Below are 25,939 nucleotides of genomic sequence, written 5' to 3' on the forward strand. Positions count from 1 at the left end.
GTAAATTATAAAACCAATATTCTTCACATAATAATAAATATGTGAAGACACATAAATAAAAGAAATAAAGGGGAGCAGACACTATTTAGAATAGCAAAAACTACTTAGGAAAAAACTTATCAAGAAATTTGCAAAACTTAGATGTGCTAAAAGACACTCCCTGAGGTCCAAATGTACAACTGAACAAAAGACAAGACATACGGTGTTCTTGGATGGCAAGATTCGTCTCCATAAAGATGTCAGTTCTCCCTGACATCTTTATTAATTAGTGTGTCTAACTTTTAAAAGTCCCTAATATTTTTATTGGCCACTTTTAAAAATTTAGACAGGCTAATTAATTATAAATCCATTTGGAAGTAGAAATAAGCAAAGATAGCCAGGAAATCCCTGCAAAGGAAGAGCAAGGAGGGAAGGTAGTGTCACGTCCATTCAAACGTATCTGTGAATAAAATGATGGTGTGCTGGCACGTGAAGAGACAATGCACTGGAAACCTGGTTACGATAAAGCAGCTCTAAGGCAGAGACGGGGAGGAAGATGCTTGAAAAATGATGCTGGAACAACCTGATGGCCACACACAGCAAAGATGAAGTGGAATCCATTTCTCATCATACAGATTCTAATTGGAACAAAGATCTAAATGTAAAAATGAAACCGTCTAGGCACTAGCAAAAAAATATAGGTGAATTCTTTTATAACCCACAAGTGGAGAAACTTAACTATGATTCATTGTAAAATAAGGGAAATTGACTATATAAAAACAAATTGCTGCATGTTTTAAAAACACCAAAAGACAAGCAAAAAGCAAATGATAAATGGGAAAATACTTACAATTTAAATTACACAAGTTCAATATCCCTAATTTCTAGAGTGAAAGTTGAGAAAACAGTAACCCACGAGAAAAATAGGCAAAAGATACTACAAATCCGCAGAAAAGAAATTCAGGTGACTCAAACATTTAAAAAAATGGTCAGCCTCACTATTAAAAAGACTACAATGTCAAATTATAGGAAGATACCATTTTTCTCCTAGCAAATGGGCAATAATCCTCAAATCTGAGAAACTCTTTTCTCAAAAGACTGTGGGTAAACAGGCGTATTTAAATTGCTGATTTGAAGACAAAAATGCAACACCTGTAGAAGGGAATTTGATGATATCTACAATAATGTCATGTACACTTACTATTCTATGCAGCAAACCCACTGCACTAAGATACTATCCCAAAGAAATGCTGGCAAAAAAATACAAAAATGCCATCAATGTATAGATTATTTAATGCAACATTGCTTGTAACAGCAAAAAACTGTAAACAACCTGAATGTAACCCAACTATTCATCAATAGAGAATGGGTTACACCAGTTTTGGGATTTCCTTATAATTGAGGAGTCTGTACTCGTGAAAAGGAATTCTACATATGCATGTCTATATGTATGTATATATTAGCTTCTACTTTCAAAGAGGAACAATGGAAGAATAACTGAAGTCAGTACCAGTAGTTACCTCTGGGGAAGTAAACAGCAAGGGGATGTAAGCAGGAAACAGGGATGGAAGCTGTGATTTCCACAAAGTACCTTGTCGTATAGTTGAGACTTTGAAACCATGCTGTTTTGTTTTTACATAATTAAAAAATAAAACTGCAAAGAAAAAAAAATCTTTAAACTACTTTTGAATATTTCTTCTCTATATGACTCATTTGTTAAAATATATTTAGTGACTTTCTGCCTCAACATCCCTAGTGGGATATATCCTCCTGGCAAAAAAAGAATCCCAAGAAATTTTAAACTACCACTGGTCTAATGTTACTGTGTGTGTGTGTGTGTGTGTACACACTCATACGCATTCACTGGAGACTTCCTCCTTCCACAAACCTGGCTCTCATAATTTGAGGTGTATTTACTAATTTTCTCAGACCTAAAATACACAGAACCACTGTCAATTCTAAGAAGCAAAACCCCCAGGAGGGACAAGATAAAGACCTTTTCTCTGTTCTTCCCATTAAGCACAGCTAAAACCTGGGCTATTTATCAAAGCAGCAGAAACAACCTGAAAAATGAAAAGGCCGCAGACTAGCTAAGGACTTTGGACCCAAATAGTAACACAGCAGTGAGTTCCTGTGTTTTCTTTTACCTCATTTTCCCCAGACTAGGTGCTGGTAAAACCAGCAGCCTCAAAACACCGATGGCAGAGATAACTGAAGCCAAGAAAAGCTGGCTTTCTCAAGCCAAAGAACTTCCACATGGTAATTGTCAGACACCATGGATAAAAACAGGGCCCCAGCCTTCCCCTGTCAGTTGGCACCAGGTGGAGAGCCCAGACTTTCTCCGTTACTCAGCTCTCATGAGGCTGCCCCTGGTCCTCTGCAGGGGTGGTGGCAGAGAAGTCTCAGTGGGGAGCTAGGACTCCATCCCTGCCCTGTGATATCCTCTCCCCACCCCTGTGGCATCAGTGGAGGGCACACAGGGAGCCAGCCCACACTTCTACACCTACCCACCATTCTCATGGTGTCAATGAGGCCCATATTCTTCAGACAGTAAAGAGGTACCCTTAACCCCCGCCAGGGTGTCAGAGGAGGCCAAGTGGTGAACCTGGACCTTCACCCTACAACGGGCAGCAGCGAGGAGGCAGCGTGCATACCCCCACTTTGCCCACCAGCATGGTGTCAGAGAAGATGTGCTAAAACAGAAGATTTAAACAAGATCCAGAGTCTTTTAACATAAAACCAAGTGTCCAGTATAAAGAGAAAATTGTATTTTTGTATACCAAGAGCCAGGAAAATCTCAAAAAGAAGGGAAGGATCAAGAACTTAGAAATTACCCAATCTGAACCAAGAGAACAGTCCAAAAATAGTACATGGGAGTCTATAATAAAAAAAATCCGGCATTCATGTCACTGGAATCCCAGGAGAGAAGGGTGGGGCTGAAAAAGCATTTTAAAGAATTAATGGCTGACATGTTTCCAAATGTGGCAAAAGACATAAACCTATACATTTAAGAAAATGGGTGAAACCCAAACATAAACCTATGAAATCTATGATAAAACAAACTTCTGAAAAACAAAGGCAAAGAAAAAAGCTTGAGAGTAGCAAGACAGAAATACCACCTTGCCTACTCTGGAAAGATAATCCAGGTGAAAGATGTCTCCTCAGAAACCGTGGAGGACAGAAAAACAGCACAGAATTCTTCAAATGCTAAAAGAACTGTCAACTCTGAATTCTGTATCTGATATAATTATCCTTCAGGAATGAAGGAAAAATAAAGACATTCCAGATGATGGAAAGCAAAAACTGCTGCTGCTGCTGCTAAGTCGCTTCAGTCGAGTCTGACTCTGCGACCCCATAGACGGCAGCCCAAGAGGCTCCCCCGTCCCTGGGATTCTCCAGGCAAGAACACTGGAGTGGGTTGCCATTTCCTTCTCCAGTGCATGAAAGTGAAAAGTGAAAGTGAAGTCACTCAGTCGTGTCTGACTCTTAGCGACCCCATGGACTGCAGCCCACCAGGCTCTTCCGTCCATGGGATTAGACCTACCTTAAAAGAGTGACTAAGGGAAGCTCTTGAAATAGAAAGGAAATGCTTAAAAAAAAAAGTCTTAGAACATCAGGAAGGAAGAACAATAGAGCAAAAATGTAGAATTGATGCTTTTGGTGTTGAAGACTCTTGAGAGTCCCTTGGACTGGAAGGAGATCCTACCAGTCCATCCTAAAAGAAATCAGTCCTGGGTGTTCATGGGAAGGACTGTTGAAGCTGAAACTCCAATACTTTGGCCACCTGATGCGAAGAACTGACTCATTTGAAAAGACCCTGATGCTGGGAAAGATTGAGGGCAGGAGGAGAAGGGGACTACAGAGGATGAGACGGTTGGATGGCATCACCGACTCAGTGGACATGGGTTTGGGTGGACTTCGGGAGTTAGTGATGGACAGGGAGGCCCGGTGTGCTGCGGTTCATGGGGTCGCAAAGAGTTGAACACGACTGAGTGACTGAACTGAACAGGTAAATATGATAAACTGTCCTTCTCTCTGAGTTTTCTCAATTGTTTGATAGTGGAAACAAAACATATAACATTGATATAATACTTTACCCAAACTGGTAAAATGTTGATACCAACCCATTTTTGTTGAGATTGAAGTTATGTATATAAATTGTGGTTACAGGAAACTACATGTGATAAAAGGGTTTTGTTATTGAACTACAGCTACATAAGATGTGTCTGTACTATCTTGCCAACTCCCTGTAAGTCTGTAATTATTTCAAAACACAAAGTTTTTAAAGATGTAGGACGAGGACACAGAATATGTTGCTTTGAAGGGGGCACGGATGACGGATAATCCTTCCCTCCTGAGTGATTTCCACTCTCTGAGGATTAAACATATCTCTTCCTAAGTATCTTGATTTTTTTTCTTCTAGGTATATTTCTCTCACAATTTATTAGAAAGCTGGTCACTTTATAATATAAATATGATGTTAGAGAACTAACATGATACTAATTCTCATGAAAACCCATCACAGTGTATCAACAGTAAGCATTTTTATGTAAAAAGTCATACTATTGCTGGTAACATATTTAGTAAAAGTAGTTTTAGGAGATAAAAACTCACTTATTTTAATAAAAATGGTAAGAAGGAATGCAAAGTACTAAGATTCTTCTGTCATGTAAAATAAACTGCTCCCCAAAGGACTGTGTCAGTACTGGTTTGAAACAGGAAAATCTCCTGTTTAAAATATGTTTAGATGACAATAGCCCGGGGGTTGGCAGACTTATTCGGAAAGAGGCCAGATACTATCTATTTTAGGTTGATTAGGCCTTAGGATATCTGTTGCAGCTACTCAACCCTGTGAAAGCAGCTGCAGAAAATGTAAACAAATGGGCTGTGTTCCAAGAAAGCTTCATTTATCAAACACGCCACACGGCATAAGGCACCAACCTCTGTACCAGCCTAATCTCGGGATACTTATCCTCCAGTTATTAAAAAAAGATCCATCCACAATCTAGCTACACTGAAATAATTTTTAGATATCATTATTTTGTGAACATTATCTAAAATGTAGCCAGAGGTAGACTCCATTGCAGTAAAAGCCCTAGAAAGCACAATGATTCTATCCTTGTTTTGTCAGCAGCTGTAAGATCTCGGGCAGATGACACATTCTGAGATTCTATCACTTCATCTCTACTTTGAGAGAATTAGAGGAGGGAGTGTTATTCCTTCCTAGTTTTGGTATTATGAATGTTGGCAGAATTCCTTCCAGTCTTAGGAACAAAACTTTAGGCTGAGACTTTAAATGAAGAGTTTCAGAAGAAAGGTACACCCATTTTTACTTGAATAATTTATAACGTAGGTCTGATTAAGCACAATGAGCTAAAACTTACCACTGGAGGATTAGGAGCATCAAAACCCAAAACTGCCAATATCTTCAAATAACAGCATACCCAGGAATAAAGTTAGCAAGGGATGCACAAGGTCTCCACACTGGAAAATATTAAACCATGTTGAGAAAAAGTGAAGTGAAGTAAGTAGGAATACACACCATGTTGTTTTTTCTAGTTCCTTTGCATTTTTGAACAATCTTAGAAGGAACTGGAAGTCCTGTTGTACTTGACATCAGGACTTACAAAGTTCTGACAAAAAGATAAGCAAATAGATTAATGAAACAGAAGAGTGTGCATCAGGAGGTCCACAGACATTGTGGTCAGATGGTTTTAGACAGTGACACCAAAACAATGAGTAAAGGAAAACTGCTGTGACAAATGGTGCCGGAACAAACTAAATATTCATATGGAAAACAAAGATATTTGACCCTGTGTGTATGTTAGTTGCTCAACTGTGTCTGACTCTTTGTGACCTCATGGACTGTAGCCTGCCAGGCTCCTCTGTCCTTGGAATGCTCCAGGCAAGAATATTGGAGTGGGTTGCCATTTCTGACCCCTACCTAATAACAAAGGGGAAATTTTTTTAATTCAAAGTGGATCATGGACCTGAACACAAAAGTTAAAACTGTAAAGCTTAAAAAAATATTCCTGACTTTGGCGTTGGTACAGACTTCTTACAGAGGACACCAAGTATTAACCATAAAACAAAAATTGATGAATTGGACTTCACTGAAGTGAAAAGCACCTTCTCATCACAAGACATGTGAGAAAACAGACAAATTATGGCAGGAAAAAATGTCTACCATAAATCTTACAAAGGACTTATATCCAGGACTCATATCTTAAAAGATTATCACAAGTCACTATCCAATTAAAAAGGGCAAAAAACTGGTTCAATCAAACATGTGAAATATTTGTTCAGCAGTCATCACGGAAATGCAAATTAGACCACCTTGAGACACCACTACATACCCATGAGAACAGCTAAAATAAAAGATAGCCATCACTAAATCGAAGCAACTGGAACTCTCATTTTGTTGGCAGGAATGGAAATGAACAATCACTTTGGAAATGGTCATTTTCTCAAAAAGATGGATACACAGCCATCTATCCTGTGGCCTAGAAATTCTATTTAATCTAAAAAGAATGAAAACGTGTCCATAAAAAATTCCTAGGCAAGAATATCTATAGCAGTTTTATTCATATTAGGCAGAACCTGAAACAGACCTGGGGTCCATGAATAGAAATATGGTTTCACATAAACCGTGGTGTGTGCAAACAGCACCACATTGCGACACGCAGCACACGGCTGATACAGCTGCCTGTGTGGATGAGTCTCAGTCACCAGAGTCCAAGCCACACTGGGGGACATGCCATATCATTTCCCTCTATGTGAATATATTCATTTGTCAGGCTCAAGAGAGGCTGCTATGGATTTAGAGCTGTCCATTTTCATTACCTGTAGATTATATCCCCCTTCCTACAATAAAATAGCTAAGGCTCTTGAGATTAACATTTTTAATCCGGCTCTTTTAGTTTTGTAACAAATTGAAGGTCAAGTGCCAGATGATCTTTAACAGTTTTGGCTATCTTATTTTTATCAGTCTAATTCAAAACCCTCCAAGTATGAGCTTAAAATGTACTCAGGATTGCTTTGTTGGTACCTTGGGATGACCCATGTTGGTATCCAGGGAGCACTGCTGGCTCAGTCCTCCGTAGACAGAGCCACACAGCACCCACCTCTTGTCCAGTTTCTCGTAGTGACCTCTTCTCTTCTACGCTTTCTTCCAAACTGAAGTCCATAGGAAAAGCTTAAGATATACCACAATTAGCATCTGACCTCTCTCTGTAACAACTGGAGAAAGCCATATTCTACTATTCAGGTGAAAACAAAATGGAACATTAGGACACAATTTCCCAATTGACTGAAACCACTTGTACATTTTGCATAATTCATAAGCGACTCATCAAGCTAAAATATAATGTTGAATTTTACTATAATTAAAACTGGATTTCTAAACTGCATGGATAACTCAATAGTATAGTTTAGTCCTTTGTAAACTAGTGAAAAGAAATAATTAACATGAACAGCTTTAGATAAGTGCAGAGCTATTTGGTAAATAAAGTAATGGAAAGGTTTGGTCCAAAATTGTGAAGACTCTGAATGCTCTACTTATATTACAGAAACCAAAAAGTGTCGATACATCCTTTACCAGTGTGCTTCTAAAGAAGCTGTACAATTTCTCACTTCAAGACACAAAAGCAAATATTTAAGAAAAATATTAGCAAAATGCCCTACGAATTCAAACGGTTGACTTGAAACTATTGCTTCCATCACAGGCAGGCGTGATCTAGGCAGCTGGAGGGGTTGAGGATATTCTTGTTGAACTGAATGAAGCTTGACATACATTCAGAGCCATTCAGGTTTCTGCGACCCAATAAAATAATTGGTACTGGGCTTTAAAAATAATAAAGCATTGTATAAACCTGACCTTTTAAATGCATCAGACCTATTGGAAAGATCAAAGAAACTTACCCTTATATGCTAAAGTAAAAATATGCAAATTAAAAAAAAAAAGCACAAAAGCAGCTAAGGATAGTAGTGTACTACAAGTGACAAAGTGTCCAGCTAAAAGAAAATACATCTTTTCTCTTTTACAAATTCAGCAATTAAATGTATTCATTATGGATACAATTTTTAAAACTGTTTGGAAAAAGTCTATAAACCATGGTCCACATGATTCTGATTTTAAACCTGAACAAATCCATCAAGTATAAAACCACATTGTTCAAATACTGGGTTTTTTTTTTTTTCTCACCGTTTTTTTCAGAGATATTTATAAAAATTTGACTAAAATTATATTTCACTTCAAGACTTACCTGAGACTTAGCATTGCGGCCGTGTGTTTTCACTAAAAACTGCCACTGCAGCAGAATTTTCTCTTCCTCTTTCTAGAGCTTGTTTAGAAATGCTTGTTTCTAGGAAACTGTACAAATCAATATACCAATTTAGTGAGAAAACAGTGCAACCCAAGGGTGTGAAGTACCTAATCAGTTTCATCAGATGGTATTGGAACAACAAAGGCTGCGATGCTCACATGGCAGGACTGGGAGCCCACAGAGACCAGGCATGTCCAAGTCCCGCCTGGTCCCCTGCACAGACCTAGAACAGATGGCTTGGTGCCCCCTTCATCTGGATGCTGACAACTGAGCAACCAGGCTGGGAAGAGAGCATTGTATGATTCCCTGGCAGACTGTGAGGGACTGGCCTGAGTAGTTCACAGTACAGAGCACACGTGTACACACGGCATACAGGTCACAGACAGGTTGTATTAATCTGATACTAAGACCTAATACAAGATAAATAAAGACTCTCAGACTGTTCCATGTAAGAAGGATATTTAGTTGCTTTAAGTTATACAGCATCCACTTTTACATTTGCATTTTTTAACGCAATAGGAATTTACTGTTCACTGTGGGGCCCAGATACAACTGAAGTATTCAAGCCTACATAAATGCTACTGAGTATATTCAAAGTCTTTTGGGGACAAGGAAGGGTATCTCCCTAATGACCAAGTCTCCAAAGTCAAATTGCTTATGAACAAAGTAAAGGTTTATAAATATTCTGGCTTTTTGTAAGTTTTCCCAATATAGCTTGGGGGCTAATACAACTCAGCAGAAGTAGAGGCTCAATGGTCAGCATGAATATGCTTTGCTATTTCTTCTCCCGACACCTAGGGATTTTATTAACAAAAACAGCATTATACCATCTTCTCACTGATCAAAGCACCATTGTGTTGATCCGATCATGTAAGCGGTGACTCTCCTAAGAGACCAAAGTGACAGTCCTGTGCAGGGATGCGCCTATGAAGGAAGGCGTGACGAAGGAGACGCAGGCTGACACTGGTGGAATATGACAGGATGACTTAACCTTGGCCTTGAAAACCAGAACCATTTCAGAGGTGAAAAATCACACCACTCTTACTAGTGATGTTGAAGAAAAACAAATTAGCCAAGGTTTTTCATTGATGGGGTGACAAGCATTAGAGAAAAAAACAGACAACAGAAGCCAAATTAAATCAACATAAAGCAGTATATAAATAAGACATTTTTAAACTAGTGGATTTATTCTAGGCCTCAAAAATTTGGAAAATACTTAAAATCTTACTCCCTCTAAAAAAACCCAAAGTGAAAAAGTATCAATTTTAGTAAAGGTATCAACATATATATATATGCAGATATACATATGAATAATGCAAAACAGATTTACACAGGTGTTAATTTTGGCACTTTTACTTGGATTTTTACAGAAAGTGAATACAGATGTCTTTGCATATAAATTCTCATTCTGGAGAAGCAGGATACAGAAATAAAAGGTTCAAACATCTCCCTTCTTAAAAAGAACACTGAAAAAGGTAACTTCACCCATGAAGCCTCCTTGGCCACTTGATAAATCTGGCTTGATTTCTCTCACTCCACAAGTTTGACAAAGTTACTTTAAGTTTCTATCACTGACACCTGGTCATCCATTTTCAGTCCATGTACCATTTGGTCAGAAGTCCATAAATAATGTTTCCAATGTAGAAATGTTAAAGTTCTAAAGGGAAATACTGCTCAGTAGATAAAATCTCCTGGAATGTCTTGTAGCAAAGGTTCCTCAAATTTAAATCGTTTGGAAATGGCCTTCTGCTCCATTTTCTCTTTTTCAGACTGTCTGCATTGTCCTAAAGTATATGAAGTAACTACAATTAGCTCCTCTGTTACGATGGATTCCTCGGTTTCTGGCTTCTGAGTATCTGAATTACTTTCAGACACAGGATCTGCTTCCTGGAGGGCATGTCCTTCTTCTAAGGCCCCTTTGACCTTGAAAGCAGGCTCGTCAACACCGCTCTGAGTCAGCCATGGGTGTTTCAGACACTCCTCTGCAGTGGCGCGATCTCTGGATAGGGATACACAGTTTACACTTAAGACAAGATGGCTTAAAACTTCAATCATAAGTCAGGCCTAAGGGATTATATTTGGGGACATATGAAGAGCTGGCAAAAATCCTACTGTAGTTCCTGAATTAAACAAAGTTTTAGCATTTGCTTGCACAAACCATTCTCCACAATGTTGAAAAATAGTATTTTAAGCAAGTTATCTCTGAAAAGCCCCCTTGAAAGACGAAGAACAGATGGAAAATGTCTGTTACACTGAGGTGCTTTTCACATTTTCTGAAAACATTTTAATTTCTGCCACTTTTCTTTCAACAGACATAAAAAGCCAAAGATTTTAATCTAGTTTTATGTCTATGTTTTCATGTCTTCATTTTGGGGTTTCAGTTGTTAATCTGCTTTTGTTCAGAGTAGATGGCTCAAAAATTGATAAAGATCAGTACTGACTAATACTTACTCCGGTTTCTTAACTACAAGTGTCTTGATGAAGTCAACAGCTGACTCAGACACAACATTAAATTCTTCCTCAGAATAACTTAAATTCATCTGTGAGATGTTGAGGAAAGTTTCCTGTTTATCATCGCCCAGGAAAGGTGATATTCCTGTCAGCATGACATATGCTAACACTCCAATGCTCCTAAATCAGAGTGAAGAGGGAAGAAAAATCAGTATCAGATTCATTTCTTAAAACTGATCAATTTTTCATCAATGATTCTTACCACATATCTGTTGCCGTGCTGATAGGATCATAACTGAGAACTTCAGGAGCTAGTAGCAGAAACAAAAGAAAATATTTAGTTTTGTGGAAAAATGTCAAATTTGCTGTTAGAGATAAAGATTTAAATACTCAAAACTATATGACATTATCAAGGTTTGGGCTGAAATGAAGTAAGTTCACAGTATAAATCAAATTAATATGAATTAGTGTAAAGTCTAACTAGACATTTGTAATTAACTTGCTTAATTCCCTTTTGTACTTCTAACCTCCAATGCTGGATCCTAGCTATTAAAAAAAAAAAACTTGAATACATACATACTGCCATATAAAGTGATAACTTTTACTCCCCCACCCCCTGTCTAATCAAGCATCAGCTCTAACAGGTTCCTGCTTTTAAATCTTGCCTTGAGTCTGTAGTTCTTCCCCCCAGACCCCTTTTGGACCTGCCTCTGATCTACTCTAAGCCGTGGCTGGAGTGAGCCTTTAAAATGCCCGTAACTCAAAGTTAATAAGGGTAGAAAACACCCTGGGCATCTTCGGATGACATGCATCAGGCACAGAAAACAAGGACAGCTCCACAGGGTTGAGAAAGCAGTCTGCTTTGCTGCCGTCTAACTAGACCGCTGCCACCCAGACAAGGCAACAGAAGGGCAGCCCCAAGTGTGCGAGGCCATGGGGGAAATTCAGGAAAATCCTCCTTGGAAACTACTCACTGATACATGCCAGTCAACCCAAAGATGATTTCTTTTTCATAAGTATACAGATAGGAAGGCCAGGCTATGCAAAGACAGTTAAGAACTGAATCCATTTAAAAACAGATCAAAGACTTAAAAAACTGTGGTAATTACAATAAGAAAGGGAATGAAATGTTTCAGGGAAAACCAAAACACTCAAAGTCGCACATGCATTAGTAGCTGGGGTCAAACCTGCCCTCGAATACGAGGGGAGGAAGTGGGGGAGGGGAGGATATGAGGGGGAGAAGTGGGGAGGGCTGATTTCCTCAACTCCTATCTGAAGACGCAAAGCTGAGAAACAGATTATGAATATTACTTAAAAGTTTCAAAAGAAACTACCAGGAAATTTAAAATCAAATGCATAAAATCCAAATTACTGGATGGGAAAAAGTAAAACAGCCAAGAGAGCAGCAGATGGTGGGTAGAGGGGGAGGAGATAACATCGGTTACTTTTCTGAGTGTTTCTGATGTGCTCAACACTGACAGAAGACCATCACTGGGCAGATCAATGAGGCAGGACTTGCACAGCCTTGTTTCATGGACAGAGAGGCGTGTGGCACAAAGCGGCTTGGGTACCGAGGTCACACGGCTCACCAGCGTGGAGCAGAGCACACCAGGGCAAAGGCGGCTGGGGCAGTGGCGGCTCCAACTCCCCTTTAAAGGGCAGGCCAGCGGAAGGCAGGCAGGAGAGCCCTCACGTTTCTCTGTACTATATCCTGAATCATTTCAGTTTTTCCCAACTGGGCTCATACTGTTTTTTTATAATAAAGTTTTATTTTTTGGAGGGAAAAAAGCTCTTGATAGAAAATTGAGAATTTACCACAGAGCAGAAAACATTGGAAAACAAGCAAACAAAGCCCAAAACTCAGTGCAGTAATTCCTGCTGGTATCTTAGTCCATAGCCCTTTAGTCTGCAGTCATCTGTGTTTCTTCTGCTTTACAAGGCCACCGACTAATTGCTGGCTAACACATCCGGCTACTTGCCCTGAAGCAGCACATTAAGTCACATTCCTAACCCTTACACTGTGGTCATGAGGCGTTATCAGTCAGCATACAGGAAATTAAGTGTTCTAGTCCATCAAAAAAACCCAAAAAACCAATATTTGAATGGTGTTTTCCTGCCTGTGATATCTTTTATTACTTAATAAAGAGTCTGCTGTTTCAAATCGCAGGACTTCAGAAAGCAATTTAAAATTTCAAATTATTTTTTGTGCTATCTATTAAAAAAAAAAAAAAAAGCCCTATTAGCTTTGTTTTTCTCAACCCTAACTGTGCCCTGGGGCTTCTGGATGCTCTGGAATCCTTTTTCCCTTTCTACATACCACTCTCTTTTCTCATTCTATTTTTTGCCAAGCCTCCAGGTCTTCTAGGAGGAGACTCCCATCCTCTTCACACCTCTGCCTGCAGGCAAACCTTTCCCCCCCAGACAGGGCCACAGTCTTCTCTCTCATCTTCAGCTCTCACCCGCGGCCACAAAAGCCATCCTCATCCTCCCAGGGCTGCCGTCATCCCAGGCAGCTTCCACAACGACCTGTGGGACCCGACCCCTGGTCTAAAGAAGCTGAACTTCCAGAGCTATATCCAAGGTCTTGTCATCACAAAGAACCGTTTCTACTCAGATTTTAAATAAAACTGTAATCCCCAGTCACAACCTTTAAATTATTTCACTGCTTTGCTCTTCTATAGAGATCTCTTCTTTAAACCTCATTCAAACCACTAATCCTTCTGTGCTCCACCTTTCTTCTTGTCTATCAAAAAAGGTCACAGTTTACTTTATCTACCAACCTAGAATCCACGGTTCATGACCTGAACGGCTCTCTCCTCTTTCCTTCTGCCAACAGCTTTCAGCTCTGTATCAACGTAGCAGAATACCCGGTATTTCCCACACACGTGCAATCACAGGCCTTGCAATGACTTTCACGATGTTTATTACCAACTTGAAGTTCCTAACAGGTCCTTTACTTGTTCAATATCCTTCCACCCTCAGATAACCTGATACCCTATACTGCTAAGTGAAGTTGCAAGTCGCTCAGTCGTATCTCTCTTCGACCCCAGGGGCTGACTATACATTCCACGGAATTCTCCAGGCCAGAACACTGGAGTGGATTGCTGTTCCCTTCTCCAGGGGATCTTCCCAACCCAGGGATCGAACCCAGGTCTCCTTCATTGCAGGTAGATTCTTTACCAGCTGAGCCACAAGGGAAGCCCACTCCACTTAGAATGAAGCACCAATTTGGTACCTTACTCTTTAAAGTTTTCTGTTTTTTAACTTAAAGGAAGGGCTCTCTGACAGCAGAATTCCAACACAGTGGATGGCTGGCCCCACCACTAATCACACCACACGTGAGCTCCTCAGCGAAGGCGACGCCTGTCCCTAAACAGAAGGCACACCCCGCTCTGACAGATACTCACCCACATACTCAGGGGTTCCCATGATCTCTCGGAGTTCTTCGCTCTTCTTCATTATTCTCGAAAGACCAAAATCCACTATCTTAATGTCACCCAGTGGAGATTCACTTGTCAGCAGAATATTCTGAGGCTAAAAAATGACACCCCCAAATTAATAAATCATGACTGTACGAAGAGGAAAAAGAACAGGTAGCCTGTAAAGCATACAGATTTTACCTGTGGAACTGAGAGTGAGAAATTTACCAGTGGACAGTCATTCATTAAACAGCTCTGCTTACAGCACAGTAAGGCAGGCGGCTTCGTACTGTCTCTTCTCTGATGCTAGCTTCTCCTCAGTGCATAAAGATGCATCTATTCCTATCTTAAAAACCAAACCACTTATTAAAAGAAAAAACCCTCCCCTATGACCTTGATTCTCTTTCTACCCAATCCACTCCCTCCCTCAAAGCTCGGCTGTTGAAAGCAAGGTCACTTTGACCACTTCTCAATCCAGTTGAATCGGGATTTGCCCCCTCAGCTCAGTCTGGTCTCACTAAGGGCACATTGTATTTAATAGCTGAAGGCCCACCACATCCTGGTGTCCTGCAGGCACTATTTTGCAGGCACTTACCGCTGGACAATCAGGAACTTGTGGACATCCTTACAATCCCTCTTGGATATACCCCTCCTTCTATGGATCCCTGTCTATAAATCCTTTTCTTGGGATTTCTTTGTCCTCCTTTCAAGTATTGGTGTTGCTCAAGATCTCTTGCTGACTGACATTCTCCTGACACTCTGCATTCTATTTCTGAGCAATTTTATCTACCAGCGAAGCTTCAGTCCTCTCCAGACTCACAACACCAATTAAAATCAGATCTTTTCAGCTGGCTGAAGTGTGCCACACCTTCGGGTTCTGCCTCGGGGCAAGGCCTTCAATGCAGTAAACACCTCTGGTTACAGATTCCTGTCTCAATGCCCAAGTCAAACAGCGGGAATCATCATAAAATTCTGTCTCCATTTTCTACCACTGTCAGATTGAATGAAGCCACCAGTCACGCTCATTCTAGTTCCTAGACCTCAGCATCTCCTCCGCTTAAAGTTTGGGATTTCATTATTTCCTACTTGGACACAACCCTGCGTCTCTAGTTTTCCCTACCTTCAGCCCATCCTTTTCATACAATAATCTTCCCATAATGCAAGTCTGATCACGATATTCTCCCTGTTGTCCAGCTGCTGTTCTTCAGCAACACACAAAACTCCAATGGAGTGGGGGTAGGGGGTGGATGCACATGGTGATGGTGAGCACTACCCAAATCCACAGGATCAATAAGCTTCATATTCCTGGAGCCATTTTCACTCATTTGAAGACGACACTTCGGCGTGAAAAGTCAAGCAGATATATTATGGACTAGAATGTAAGATTCATCAGAATTTTTTTAAATAAAGCATGAGATGTGAAAGAGTTTATATTTGCTTCATAAAGGGTCTGCATTTACTGTCTTTCGTTATTAAGAATATTTCCAAAGATAAATTGAGAAGCATGCATACTTAGTCATGTCTGACTCTTGGTGACCCCATGGGCTGTACCTGCCAGGCTCCTCTGTCCACGGGATTCTCCAGGCAAGAATAATGGAGTGAGTTGCCCCCCACCTTCCAGGGGCTTCTGTGGGGAATCTGTTCCCAATAGATCGGGCTGTAGTCCCCTAAACAACACACATGGTACATACCTCTGGCCTCACCTCTGCTTGGGAAGCCCCTTTCTGCACTGCCTGACAAATTTATCCTCGCCTCTCACTCCAGGCACAGTGCGTGGGTCTCCTCTGCAAAGGCTTATACAAGACAAACTGCTCTACAGTAATTTCCTATTTCCCCCGTCACACCAGCGCTCTCGAGGGCGGTACTGATGGTCATCCGCCTTCCCTTCCACTCACACCTGGCTGCTCCACCCGACTTCCATCTTCTCGTCTGCGGCCCGGGTCACTAGAGGGCTGGGGCGCTCTTCTGCGCACCGTCTGAGTGGCACCCGACACTATTGCTCCTTCCCTGTTTGTGAACTCCTTTCCTCCTGGCTCTCCTCCCAACTCTCGGCTGCTGCCATCTCCTCTGTCGTTGGTCTCCCGTTAGCCACCTGCTAATCGCCGGGTCCCCAGAGCCTGACCTGGCGGCGCATTCGTCCCGTCACCCCACTCCCACCACACAGCACCCACCCGCATCACAGGTGGAACTGTCACCCGCAGCTCAGGAGTCACCATCCTCATCTCTGGCTCAGATCTCTTCAACCAACTCCTACCTAACCTCTCCCCTCTGATGTCTCAGGGGCACCTCAAATTCTGCAAGCTCCAATCAGACCCACCCCTATTTTCCTCCCAAGTCAGACTCTCCTACCCCTCTGTGGGCATCTCAGTTGATGCTCTTCGCAGCCGCCAGGACACAACACTGAGAAGCATCTCCATCTTTCCTCCCTCCCCCTGCTCTGCCTTCTAGCTATTCTGTCACCATATTCTACTAACTTTAAATCCTAGATGCAGGCATTTCCAGACTGTCTTCTCTCCCACCACAGGTTGTTAACTCCAGCTACCATCACTGTTTGCTTAGTTGCAACAGAAAACTGCCCGGACTGCAGCCAGCAGGGTCCTTGTCCTCTGTGCCATGCCTACACCCTTTCAGTAGCTGTCCCCAGCTCCTACAATAACCTCCCCACTACTCACTGGGGTCCAGAAGCTCCTAGCAGGGCGAGCTCCGGCCCGGCTCCCCAGACTCCTCACGCATCTGCTTCCCGTGATCAGGCAAAGTCAGGCTCGGGGACACTGCCAGCCCCTCACACCTGCGCCCACTCTCTCTCACAACAGCATCTCTGTACACCGCCCGTCCTCCACCTAGAGCACTCTTCTCTGTTCTGCTTTGCCTCCTGTCAACTTGGTGAGAGGACCTAGCACGGGAGGGAAGCAGTGTCGTGAAGGGCTGTGCTACGACACAGGAAGCTGAGGTCAGATGGGCCCTCTCTTTAAAAGGGGTCGTAGGGCTTCTCTGGCAGGCCAGTGGTTAAGACTCTGTGTTTCCAATGCAAGCGGTGCAGGTTTGAGCGCTGGTCAGGGAACTAAGATTCCATGTGCCCCATGGCCAAAAAAAAACTCATAAAAGGCATTTAAAAACAAACAACAACAACAACAAAAATTTAAGGAAAAGGTATCTTACTGTTGACCCAACCATCCTGCCTACCCTGCTCTACTATGAAAGTGCTTTAGGTCTATCACAGTTTGGATTCAGAAGTGGTGAGTGGGAAGAGTCTACAGCTTGGTGGCATCTGTAGACTACAGCTTGGTAGTCTACAGCTTGGTGGCATCACCAGGCTCAGGGCCCCACCCTTGGCAGACAGGCACTGGTATTGACTGAGTAAATGAAAAGAAGAAAGGGAACTCTACAAAAACACCCTGAGAGGGTCTTTACTTTGTGTCAGGACAGGTGGTAACATGACTATGAACAATAAGCCCTTACTATCCTGAGTTCATAATCAGAAGAGAAACAGATGGGCCTGTCAGGCTCAACTGACTCTGCTGTGCTTCATTAAGCACCACAGTCCACAAAGCGTATGGGCACTAAATGAACAAGAGGAAGGGATTCTACCTTGGAGAGTTCCAGAGGAGGCCAGGGAGCAGACCCTGAAGGGGAAAAAGGACTTCACCATTGACTCAGCCAAGTTTCATGGACTGCCTAGTGAGCTGTGACCAGGGGAAATGGCAGAAAACAAGATGTGTTCCCCGTTCCAACAGGGTCAAATAAGTACCAATAGATAGTACAACTCCGGGTAATTTTTAGCTCTACAGAGAACCCAGAGTGGGTAAAGGGTGACAGCATGCCTCGCAAGTATGTTTGAGTATGGATGCTATTTCTAGGACAGTCAGGGAAGGCTTCCTGGAGGAAGCAGTATTTGAAGGGAGACAAATGTTAAGAAGGAGCCAGTCATGGTGGAGCATCTCGGGGTTGGGGGAGGCAAAAGGAAGACTTGCAAGCTGCAGACAAACACAGAGGTGACAGGCAAGTATGAGGCTGGCAGGAAATGGGGTCGGGGGGAGGACCTGCAGGGCTCTGCGGGCCATTCGGAAGCACCTGGCAGGAGGCAGAGGGAGGGGAGGGACAAGAGGGCATCCAGGGAAGACAGACCACAGGCCCAAGGGCAACAGGGAGCCATCCCATAGCACGGTGCGTGCAGCAGCTGCCAGATGCACGCCTGCGGCTGGGAACAGCCTTCTAAAACATGTGCCTTTGGCCTGTTTTTAAAGGCCCCCAGAGGGAGAGATAGAGAAGACAATGGCACCCCACTCCAGTACTCTTGCCTGGAAAATCCCACAGACGGAGGAGCCTGCTAGGCTGCAGTCCATGGGGTCGTGAAGAGTCAGACACGACTGAGCGACTTCCCTTTCACTTTTCACTTTCATGCATTGGAGAAGGAAATGGCAACCCACTCCAGTGTTCTTGCCTGGAGAATCCCAGGGACGGGGGAGCCTGGTGAGCTGCCATCTATGGGGTCGCACAGAGTCGGACATGACTGAAGCGACTGAGCAGCAGCAGCAGCAGAGGGTGAGAGACTGAGGCAGGTGTGATGGAACATGGAATGAAAGAAAAGAGAAGACATCTCACACGTTAGAGGCAAAATGCACAGGCCATTGTGAGTGATGACATGCAGGAACATGAAAAGGGAGCTCCTGTCATTCGTGGACTGATCCGCCAGGTCCACAGACAGGACCGTCTCTTCAGTTTTCTCAGGACCACCCAGGACAGCTGGAAAGTCAATCTGGAGAGAGAGCAAGGCCGAGGACAGGGCTTTGGGGCCAAGAGCACATGGGAAAGATTAGTGAAGTCGCTCAGTCGTGTCCGACTCTTGGCGACCCCATGGACTGTAGCCTATCAGGCTTCTCGGTCCATGGGATTTTCCAGGCAAGAGTGCTGGAGTGGATTGCCATTTCCTTCTCCAGGGGATCTTCCCGACCCAGGAATCGAACCCGGGTCTCCCGCATTGCAGGCAGACGCTTTACCGTCTGAGCCAGCAGGGAAAGATTAAGCATGACACAAACAAGAGGAAGTGTGTATGTGGCCAGGATGAAGGAAGGCTTGCTAACTACGTTTAGGGGACACAATGAGAATCAAGGAGGAGGAGAAGAAACTGGTCTGAGAGTGAGAATCCAGGTGTAACATCAGAGGAGGGGAGCCATGAAGAATTGCTCCATCAAACAGGACAAAAGGAAGAACGAGGACCATGATGGAACTCGGAGAAGGTAACTTTCGGCAAAGTTGCAGAAGAAAAAACTAGCTTACAGTAGGCGGAAAAATGAATGGAGAGGCTAAGAGATACAGGACCGGTTGTTTTGGCTTAAACATCTCCTGATCCCCTTGAAACCAGTGCTGTCCTGTTACAGAAAGGTCATATGAGTCCCAGAACACAGCTTAAAATTACCTACCACCCATATTACAAAAAGTAAAATGAAATGGGTGAAATTAAATATATTCATTTAACTCAATTTATCTAAAAGTTCATACCTTCAACAGGTAAGTAATATGCAAAATTATTGAAATATTTCACTTTTTTTTCATACCAAGTCTCAGAGCTCTGGTGTGGACTTCACACTTTTGGAGCCCATTTCAGTTTGGCACCACGAAGCTAGTGGCACTGGATTGATGGTGCAGCCATAAACTCCTTAAGAGGGCGAAAAAGATTCAAATGACACCCCAAGAAACGGTCAGAGAATTCTGAGTGTCTCTTACTCAATGTGCTAATTATTACCACTATGCAATAGAAGAACTAAGGCTTTTCTGCCTATAGTGAAAAAACCGTACCGTGGCCAGTATTATCTCTAATTTTGTATAAAAACCTGTTTTGTTTTTTAAATTACAAAAAAGTTTGGCTACAGTAAACACCTGAAACTGAATAAAGAACTAAAACAACAAACTGCTGTCACTACAGAAGTCTCCATTGCAGAGGCGTGCTCAACGGTTATAAATACCCAAACCCGGTAAAGCACTCTCCTGCCCCCAAAGATTGAGAAGCTTAACTGACCAGTGTTAGAATCAATTTCTTTTTTCAATGAGGTTTTGGTAACATAAACCTCCTTATAAAGCCACATGCTCTTTGTTACTTAGCTTCTAGCTAATTTTTCAGGGAAAAAAGTCCTATACAGCACTGTGATTGTAAGTCCCCGACTTCTCAAAGCAACTAATTTTATTACAATAAAGAAATACTAGTTACAATCAAACGTCATTTTTCAGGCAAATTAGATGAGAGGCGTTTGGCTCTGAATATACGTTCATCACTGTGCATGCTTCACCTTCCCAGTACACCAAAAACGCCGAGAGAAGTACTGCTGATCACTGGATCTGAAGGGTCATTTGTGATTAATAAGACATGCTCATTCTGGGGATGTCTGTAAATGCCATTTATTGCCTTAAATGCTTTTCCCTTACATTTGGTTTACCCTTTATATTCCCTGGGAAATGCTTTCTTTAGCTGTTATTCAAAAGCTCGCTGGTCGAGTGGTAATGCAATAAATTCTGTGTCTGTGTGACCAAATTATTAGGATGTGACTGTAGTAGTTGAGATCGAGGCTTAGTCACAAGTGTCCATGACCTGCCAAAGTCAGAGACCTTAAACCCTTGAAAGAGATATCTAGAGAAAACACACATCTCATAATAAAATCACAGCCATTTCATGGAATTTCAGAGTTACGTTTTTTTGTGTCCTCTCGACCAACTGTGCCCTGGTTTGACCACCAGTACATTTTTAAAGTAGAACTTACTCCTCTAAATAAAAGACTATAGTCTCCATCAGTCTCCGATGGAGAAATAAATCCACTTCCATAAGTGAAAATAAGTGCTAAAAACTAAGATAAGAACCTTAAAATTCACAGCTCAGGCAGTCCTCCTTTTTGTAGAATCCAGCTCACGATCAAGGCTGTGGCTCACAACACTTAATTCTAATTTAAGATGCATGCATCCCAAGTAGAAAGAAAGAAAGAAAGAAGGTCCTCTGAGGGGTAATGGGGGTGGAATACACAGGAAACATACAAACCATCCTCAGACAACGGGAAGGGAGACATCTTCCCAAAATCTTATTTCTCAGCTTCAAGGAGGAATCCTTTTCTTTACCTGGGTATCTTCACCTCTGCACATCGTCTATTTATCATTTACTGAGAGTCACCACTGGATAAAACCATTGTAAAGTTGAGGCTAATCTGCTCAATAAAGTTTAAGGTACCATGGACAAAATTTTGAGCAACATTTTATCAGGCAATGAAAGTCTAAGTTAAATTGACTTTTTATGCACTAAAACCCAGGTCAAATACAGAAACAGGTTAATAATCCTGCCTAAATAAATTGGAGGAACTGTTTATTTAAATCTCAACTGGAAAAGTTCCAGCTTCCAATGCCGAGGCTGCTCCTCTCCTTCCCATCATACACGTGGCAGTGGGGGAAGGTTTAATGCCTGAGCGCCTAGTACAGAACGGTGAAAGATCTGACCAGTATAAGACCACTGGAACACAAACAGCCTTGGTTATCTTTTGACTTTTATTTTTTGGAAATATGTGGGATCTCAGTGCCCTGACCAAGGATCGAGCCTCGAGCCTGCGTCCCCTGTACTGGACCACCAGGGAAGCCCCAACCTTGGGTTTTAAGACTGATATTTGTGCACCTTTTGGTCAGTCCTCCTCCTGGCTGATGTAAAAGCAGGCCACTACGCCCAGGACCAGCTCACATTACTGAGGTGATTTTGAGACTTGAGCTTTGTCCTGACTCTGAACATTTTCGTAATCCTTGAAACAGCTCAAACATTTTCATTATATTAGTCGTGCTGATCTGTGATCAATAACCTTGGCACTGGGAAAGACAGTGAAACTTTTTTTATTGAGATATTCACTTTACTGTGGTGTCTGGAAGCAAACCTGCGACTTCTCCGAGGCCTGCCTGCATCTGGCTGCGGGTCTTCAGTGAATCAGTCAGTCTTTGCGCAAACTGACTGCCCGGGTTCTTACTTACTGAAGAGTGTATTTCCCATTCTTGCAATTGTCTCTTTTCACAGGGGCAACTCTAACAGTTGCCTAACCAACTTCTGCCTCTGGGACAAGAATTGCCCATTTTCATCATCACAGGGAATATAAAAATGGTCTAATGACTCAAAGTTACCATATATATTGGGGTTATCGTTTTTAACAGGGCTTCCCAGGTGGCGCAAGTGGTAAAGAACCCACCTGCCAATGCAGGAAACATAAGACATGAGGGTTTGATCCCTGTGTCAGGAAGAAGGAAATGGCAACCCACTCCAGTATTCTTGCCCGGAGAATCCCATGGACAGAGCAGCCTGGCGGGCTACAGTCGTGGGGTTACAGAGTCCGATGTGACTGAAGTAACTTAGCACACACCTAATATACATTTAGCTCTGTAGCTTAGTCTTTCAAGCTCTTAGCAATTAACTGAGAGTCAACATTATAAACACACTGTCACTGGTCAGATGGCTGTTAAAAGGACAGTAGACACTCTGTCCAAACTCAAAAGGGTCATGCAAGCCAACCTGGGAACGACCTTTCGGTAGAAATCATTTCCGTCTGCATGGCTGCCTTTCCAAGCCCACCTCTGACCTTTCCCTCCACAGTTCACTAACAGCCGAGCTAGACTACGTGTGTGAGGAACAAGAGGGCAGGAGAGAGGCTGAGAACCCTCCGGGCCACCTTGTCTTCAAGCTCCTCTGGGTTTGGGAAACATGGAAGAGTCCTGTTTCCAACATCAAAGGCCCATCATCAAAGCCTCTATTAAATCTGGGAAGTACTTTACACCGAGTATACTGGGGAGAAAGGAACACAATTTATACTGAGTGTATTGGGGAGAAAGGGATGTAATTTCCTTGTGTAAATACACAGTCGAACCTGGTAGTCAAGAACTTAATATTCACCCTTGACTGCTTTCAAGTAACATCAAAGATGCATGACACACGGTGTCGGCAACCTGTCTGACTCGCTACTTAATTAGTTTCTCGTCTGGATAATGTCACAGGTGGAGCTGTCATAAATTGAGAGCTCATTTCCTAAAGGTGTGATATTATTTAAATTGGGGTTCTGTTCGTGGAGGTCCTTTCTACATCATAAAACTAGCAAAATGTCATAAAATTAAATGTATGCTTTTACAAAGTTGAGTGTGTAAAACCAAACATGAGAGGAGGCTCAGCACAAACACGACTTTGGGGAATTTTTTTTGCACGTCTGATACTGAGGCTTCTTAAAAGTCTGAGTTCACCGAAGGCTGGACTGCAAAGACCATCCCTTCCTGGCAAGTGTTCCCTCGGGAAGCATGGGTGGCTATGTCTTGCAGCAAGGATTTCTGAATTTCTAATGCATATGATACATTCAAGGGAAAAAAAACAAGAGCTCCAGCTGCCTGGTGCATGCTCTTAGGGTTTCACCAGGTGATCTCTAAGGCCACTGCAGCATCAGCCTCCTGGGACTACACGTGGGTGCACACGTGTCCACAACTGCCTTCAAAAAATGTCCCCCAAGCACTCCCACGGTCTCCTGCGGTGTAACCGCCCACTTCTGACACTCCCGCAGTATGGCGCGTGTACAGCATCGTGTGTGTAAGGTGTCAGGGCGTGCAATCCAGCAGCAATTGTGGGTGGCGCCTGGATCCCCAGGATTGGCATGACCAGGAAGTCCACAAAGAGTCAGACATGACTGAGCAACTACACCACCACCACCAGCATTTCAAGCCCTGTCTCCACCAGGAAGCCTGCACCCACCCAGAAATATTGCTGAAGCTCCATTTCTAGGGTAACATGTCACTATTTATCTTCCCAGGTACACACGTGTGCATTCTCTCCCTGAAAAACTGGCTAGAGGATAAGAATAAAGATTCAACTCTTACTTCCTTGTAACCCAATGACACACACAGACCTGACAAATGTTTGAATAAATCACTGCGAAACATTTCACATCTGGGGTATGATTCTCCAGCAACCTTAAAACTGGAAAGTGATTCAGTTTCTTTACCTTCAAATCAAGATGAACGACATCATGAGCATGTAAGAAGCAAACACCTTCTAAAATCTGCCTCATGAGTCTCTGAACATCTTTTTCCGTGAAGGCTTCATCTCTGTCTGCAACACATTGGTCAAAGATTTCACCTCCAGCCGCACTAGGAAAGAGAAGAAGCACAATTTAAGTAAAGAGGAAAAGGACTCATTGAAAATAGTTAAGTTGTTTTGTTTCTAATGTTTATACACATTAGGAATTCTTATTTAGATAGACTATTAATTTGAATGTGTGTACACTTTTGTCTATTTACATGCTGAAATCCACTTTTTAAAATAAAAAGTAAAATCTTTAATATGAGCTCATTTAGCATTTCCAAAGCTAAATAAGAACAGCTAATTAAGAACTTTAAGAACTAAACCTAAGTGGTAAAATATATTAAACTTTCAAGTAAAAAAAATTTCAAGAATTTTTGGTTACAGAATACATAAAAACATTATTTTTGCAAAAAATGCAAATAATGAAAATAAGGCAAATAACCTCCATGACAACCCATTCCCCAATCCAAGAGCCACACTTAGAGGTAAGCTCTCAGCACTTGGGCATGCTCCATCCTTCCAGTTTTGTTTTTAAAAACCACACTTACAATGCATACAAGAATATTAGTTTCGTGGATTTTTAAAGAACACATAAATGGTAACACAGGACATTCTACTGATTCTGTACTACTACTTTTTTAAAATTAAACATGGCTTATGTGTTTTTCCCATGATGGTTTTTTTATCTATCTACCTCATGATTTTTCATTCCTGAAACCTTGTGAATAGATAAACCATAGTTTATATATGAAACATCCCAAAAGGCAAATTTATAGAGAAAGAGAGCACAGTAAGTAGCTGCCTGGGCGGGGGTGTAATGTGCACAAGGATGTTACTGAAAGCATACAAATGTTTCAAAACGGGTTTATTGTGATGGTTGTACAACTTGGTAAACTTACTAAAACCCACTGAATTACACACTTGAAACCTGTGAATTATATACTATGTAAACTATGCCTCAATAAAATAATTTCTAAAACCTCATAATTTACTTAGCTATTGCCCTTTGAAGGACATTTAGGGTTTTTTTTTTTGTGTAATTATTCATGATTATAGACAACGTCATGATGAGAAGGTGCATGAATGTTCTGGTCTGCTCCTGTGCCTGCAGTCTTCACCTTAGGTACTGGGAGGAAAGTGCTGGAGTGAAGGGACTGTGCTTCTGAAACTTCGGTAGCTATGCCTTAGGCTCACAAAAGAGCAGAAGGGACTTCTAGTTTCTTCCACCCTCTGGCCAAAGCAACTCACTTTCTGTTTTTTCCCTCTGAGTAATTTTGCTAATAAAAAAATCATTTATAATTTTTCCCTTCCTTTCAGCAGAAGTTCCATATTTAAACAATTTTTCCTTACCATAAATGACAACTCATGTCATACTTCAAATTTTCCTTTCTGTGTTAAAAAAAAAAAAAAGACTGGGTTGCTTCCATGAAGTTGCTACAGAACTAATGTGAAATATATAACACCAGGCAGCCATGCTTCTGTCAAACAAAAGCTGCTCATTCATTTGCTTTTCATAAGGTAACTTAGTTTTTTTTCTTTTTGTTAGGGCAACCTATTCTCCAAATTGTGTCTAGATGAGGAAACAAAAAATTTCAACAAAAATCATATAAGAACCTATTTAAGTTTAGTTAAAGAACTGCAGGTGATAAGAGTGAAAGAAAATAATTCATTGACTGGTTTAGATTTTCATTTTGGTT

General features: G+C 41.9%; 1 protein-coding gene across 1 annotated transcript in view; it reads right to left on the minus strand.

Moving 5' to 3' along the window:
- Positions 1-8,753: 8,753 nt before the first annotated feature.
- The window catches only part of STK17A (serine/threonine kinase 17a), a 37,974-nt gene continuing 20,788 nt past the window's right edge, over positions 8,754-25,939 (minus strand). Inside the window, exons 3-7 of the mRNA XM_052638788.1 lie at positions 24,163-24,307; positions 14,162-14,288; positions 11,017-11,065; positions 10,755-10,934; positions 8,754-10,302 (exon numbers count right to left, since the gene is read on the minus strand). Coding sequence (XP_052494748.1) covers positions 9,978-10,302; positions 10,755-10,934; positions 11,017-11,065; positions 14,162-14,288; positions 24,163-24,307 — 826 coding nt within the window. The 3' untranslated portion in view covers positions 8,754-9,977. The remainder of the gene's footprint in view (positions 10,303-10,754; positions 10,935-11,016; positions 11,066-14,161; positions 14,289-24,162; positions 24,308-25,939) is intronic.

This window comes from Budorcas taxicolor, chromosome 4, assembly GCF_023091745.1.
Source record: "Budorcas taxicolor isolate Tak-1 chromosome 4, Takin1.1, whole genome shotgun sequence".
Taxonomy (NCBI): domain Eukaryota; kingdom Metazoa; phylum Chordata; class Mammalia; order Artiodactyla; family Bovidae; genus Budorcas; species Budorcas taxicolor.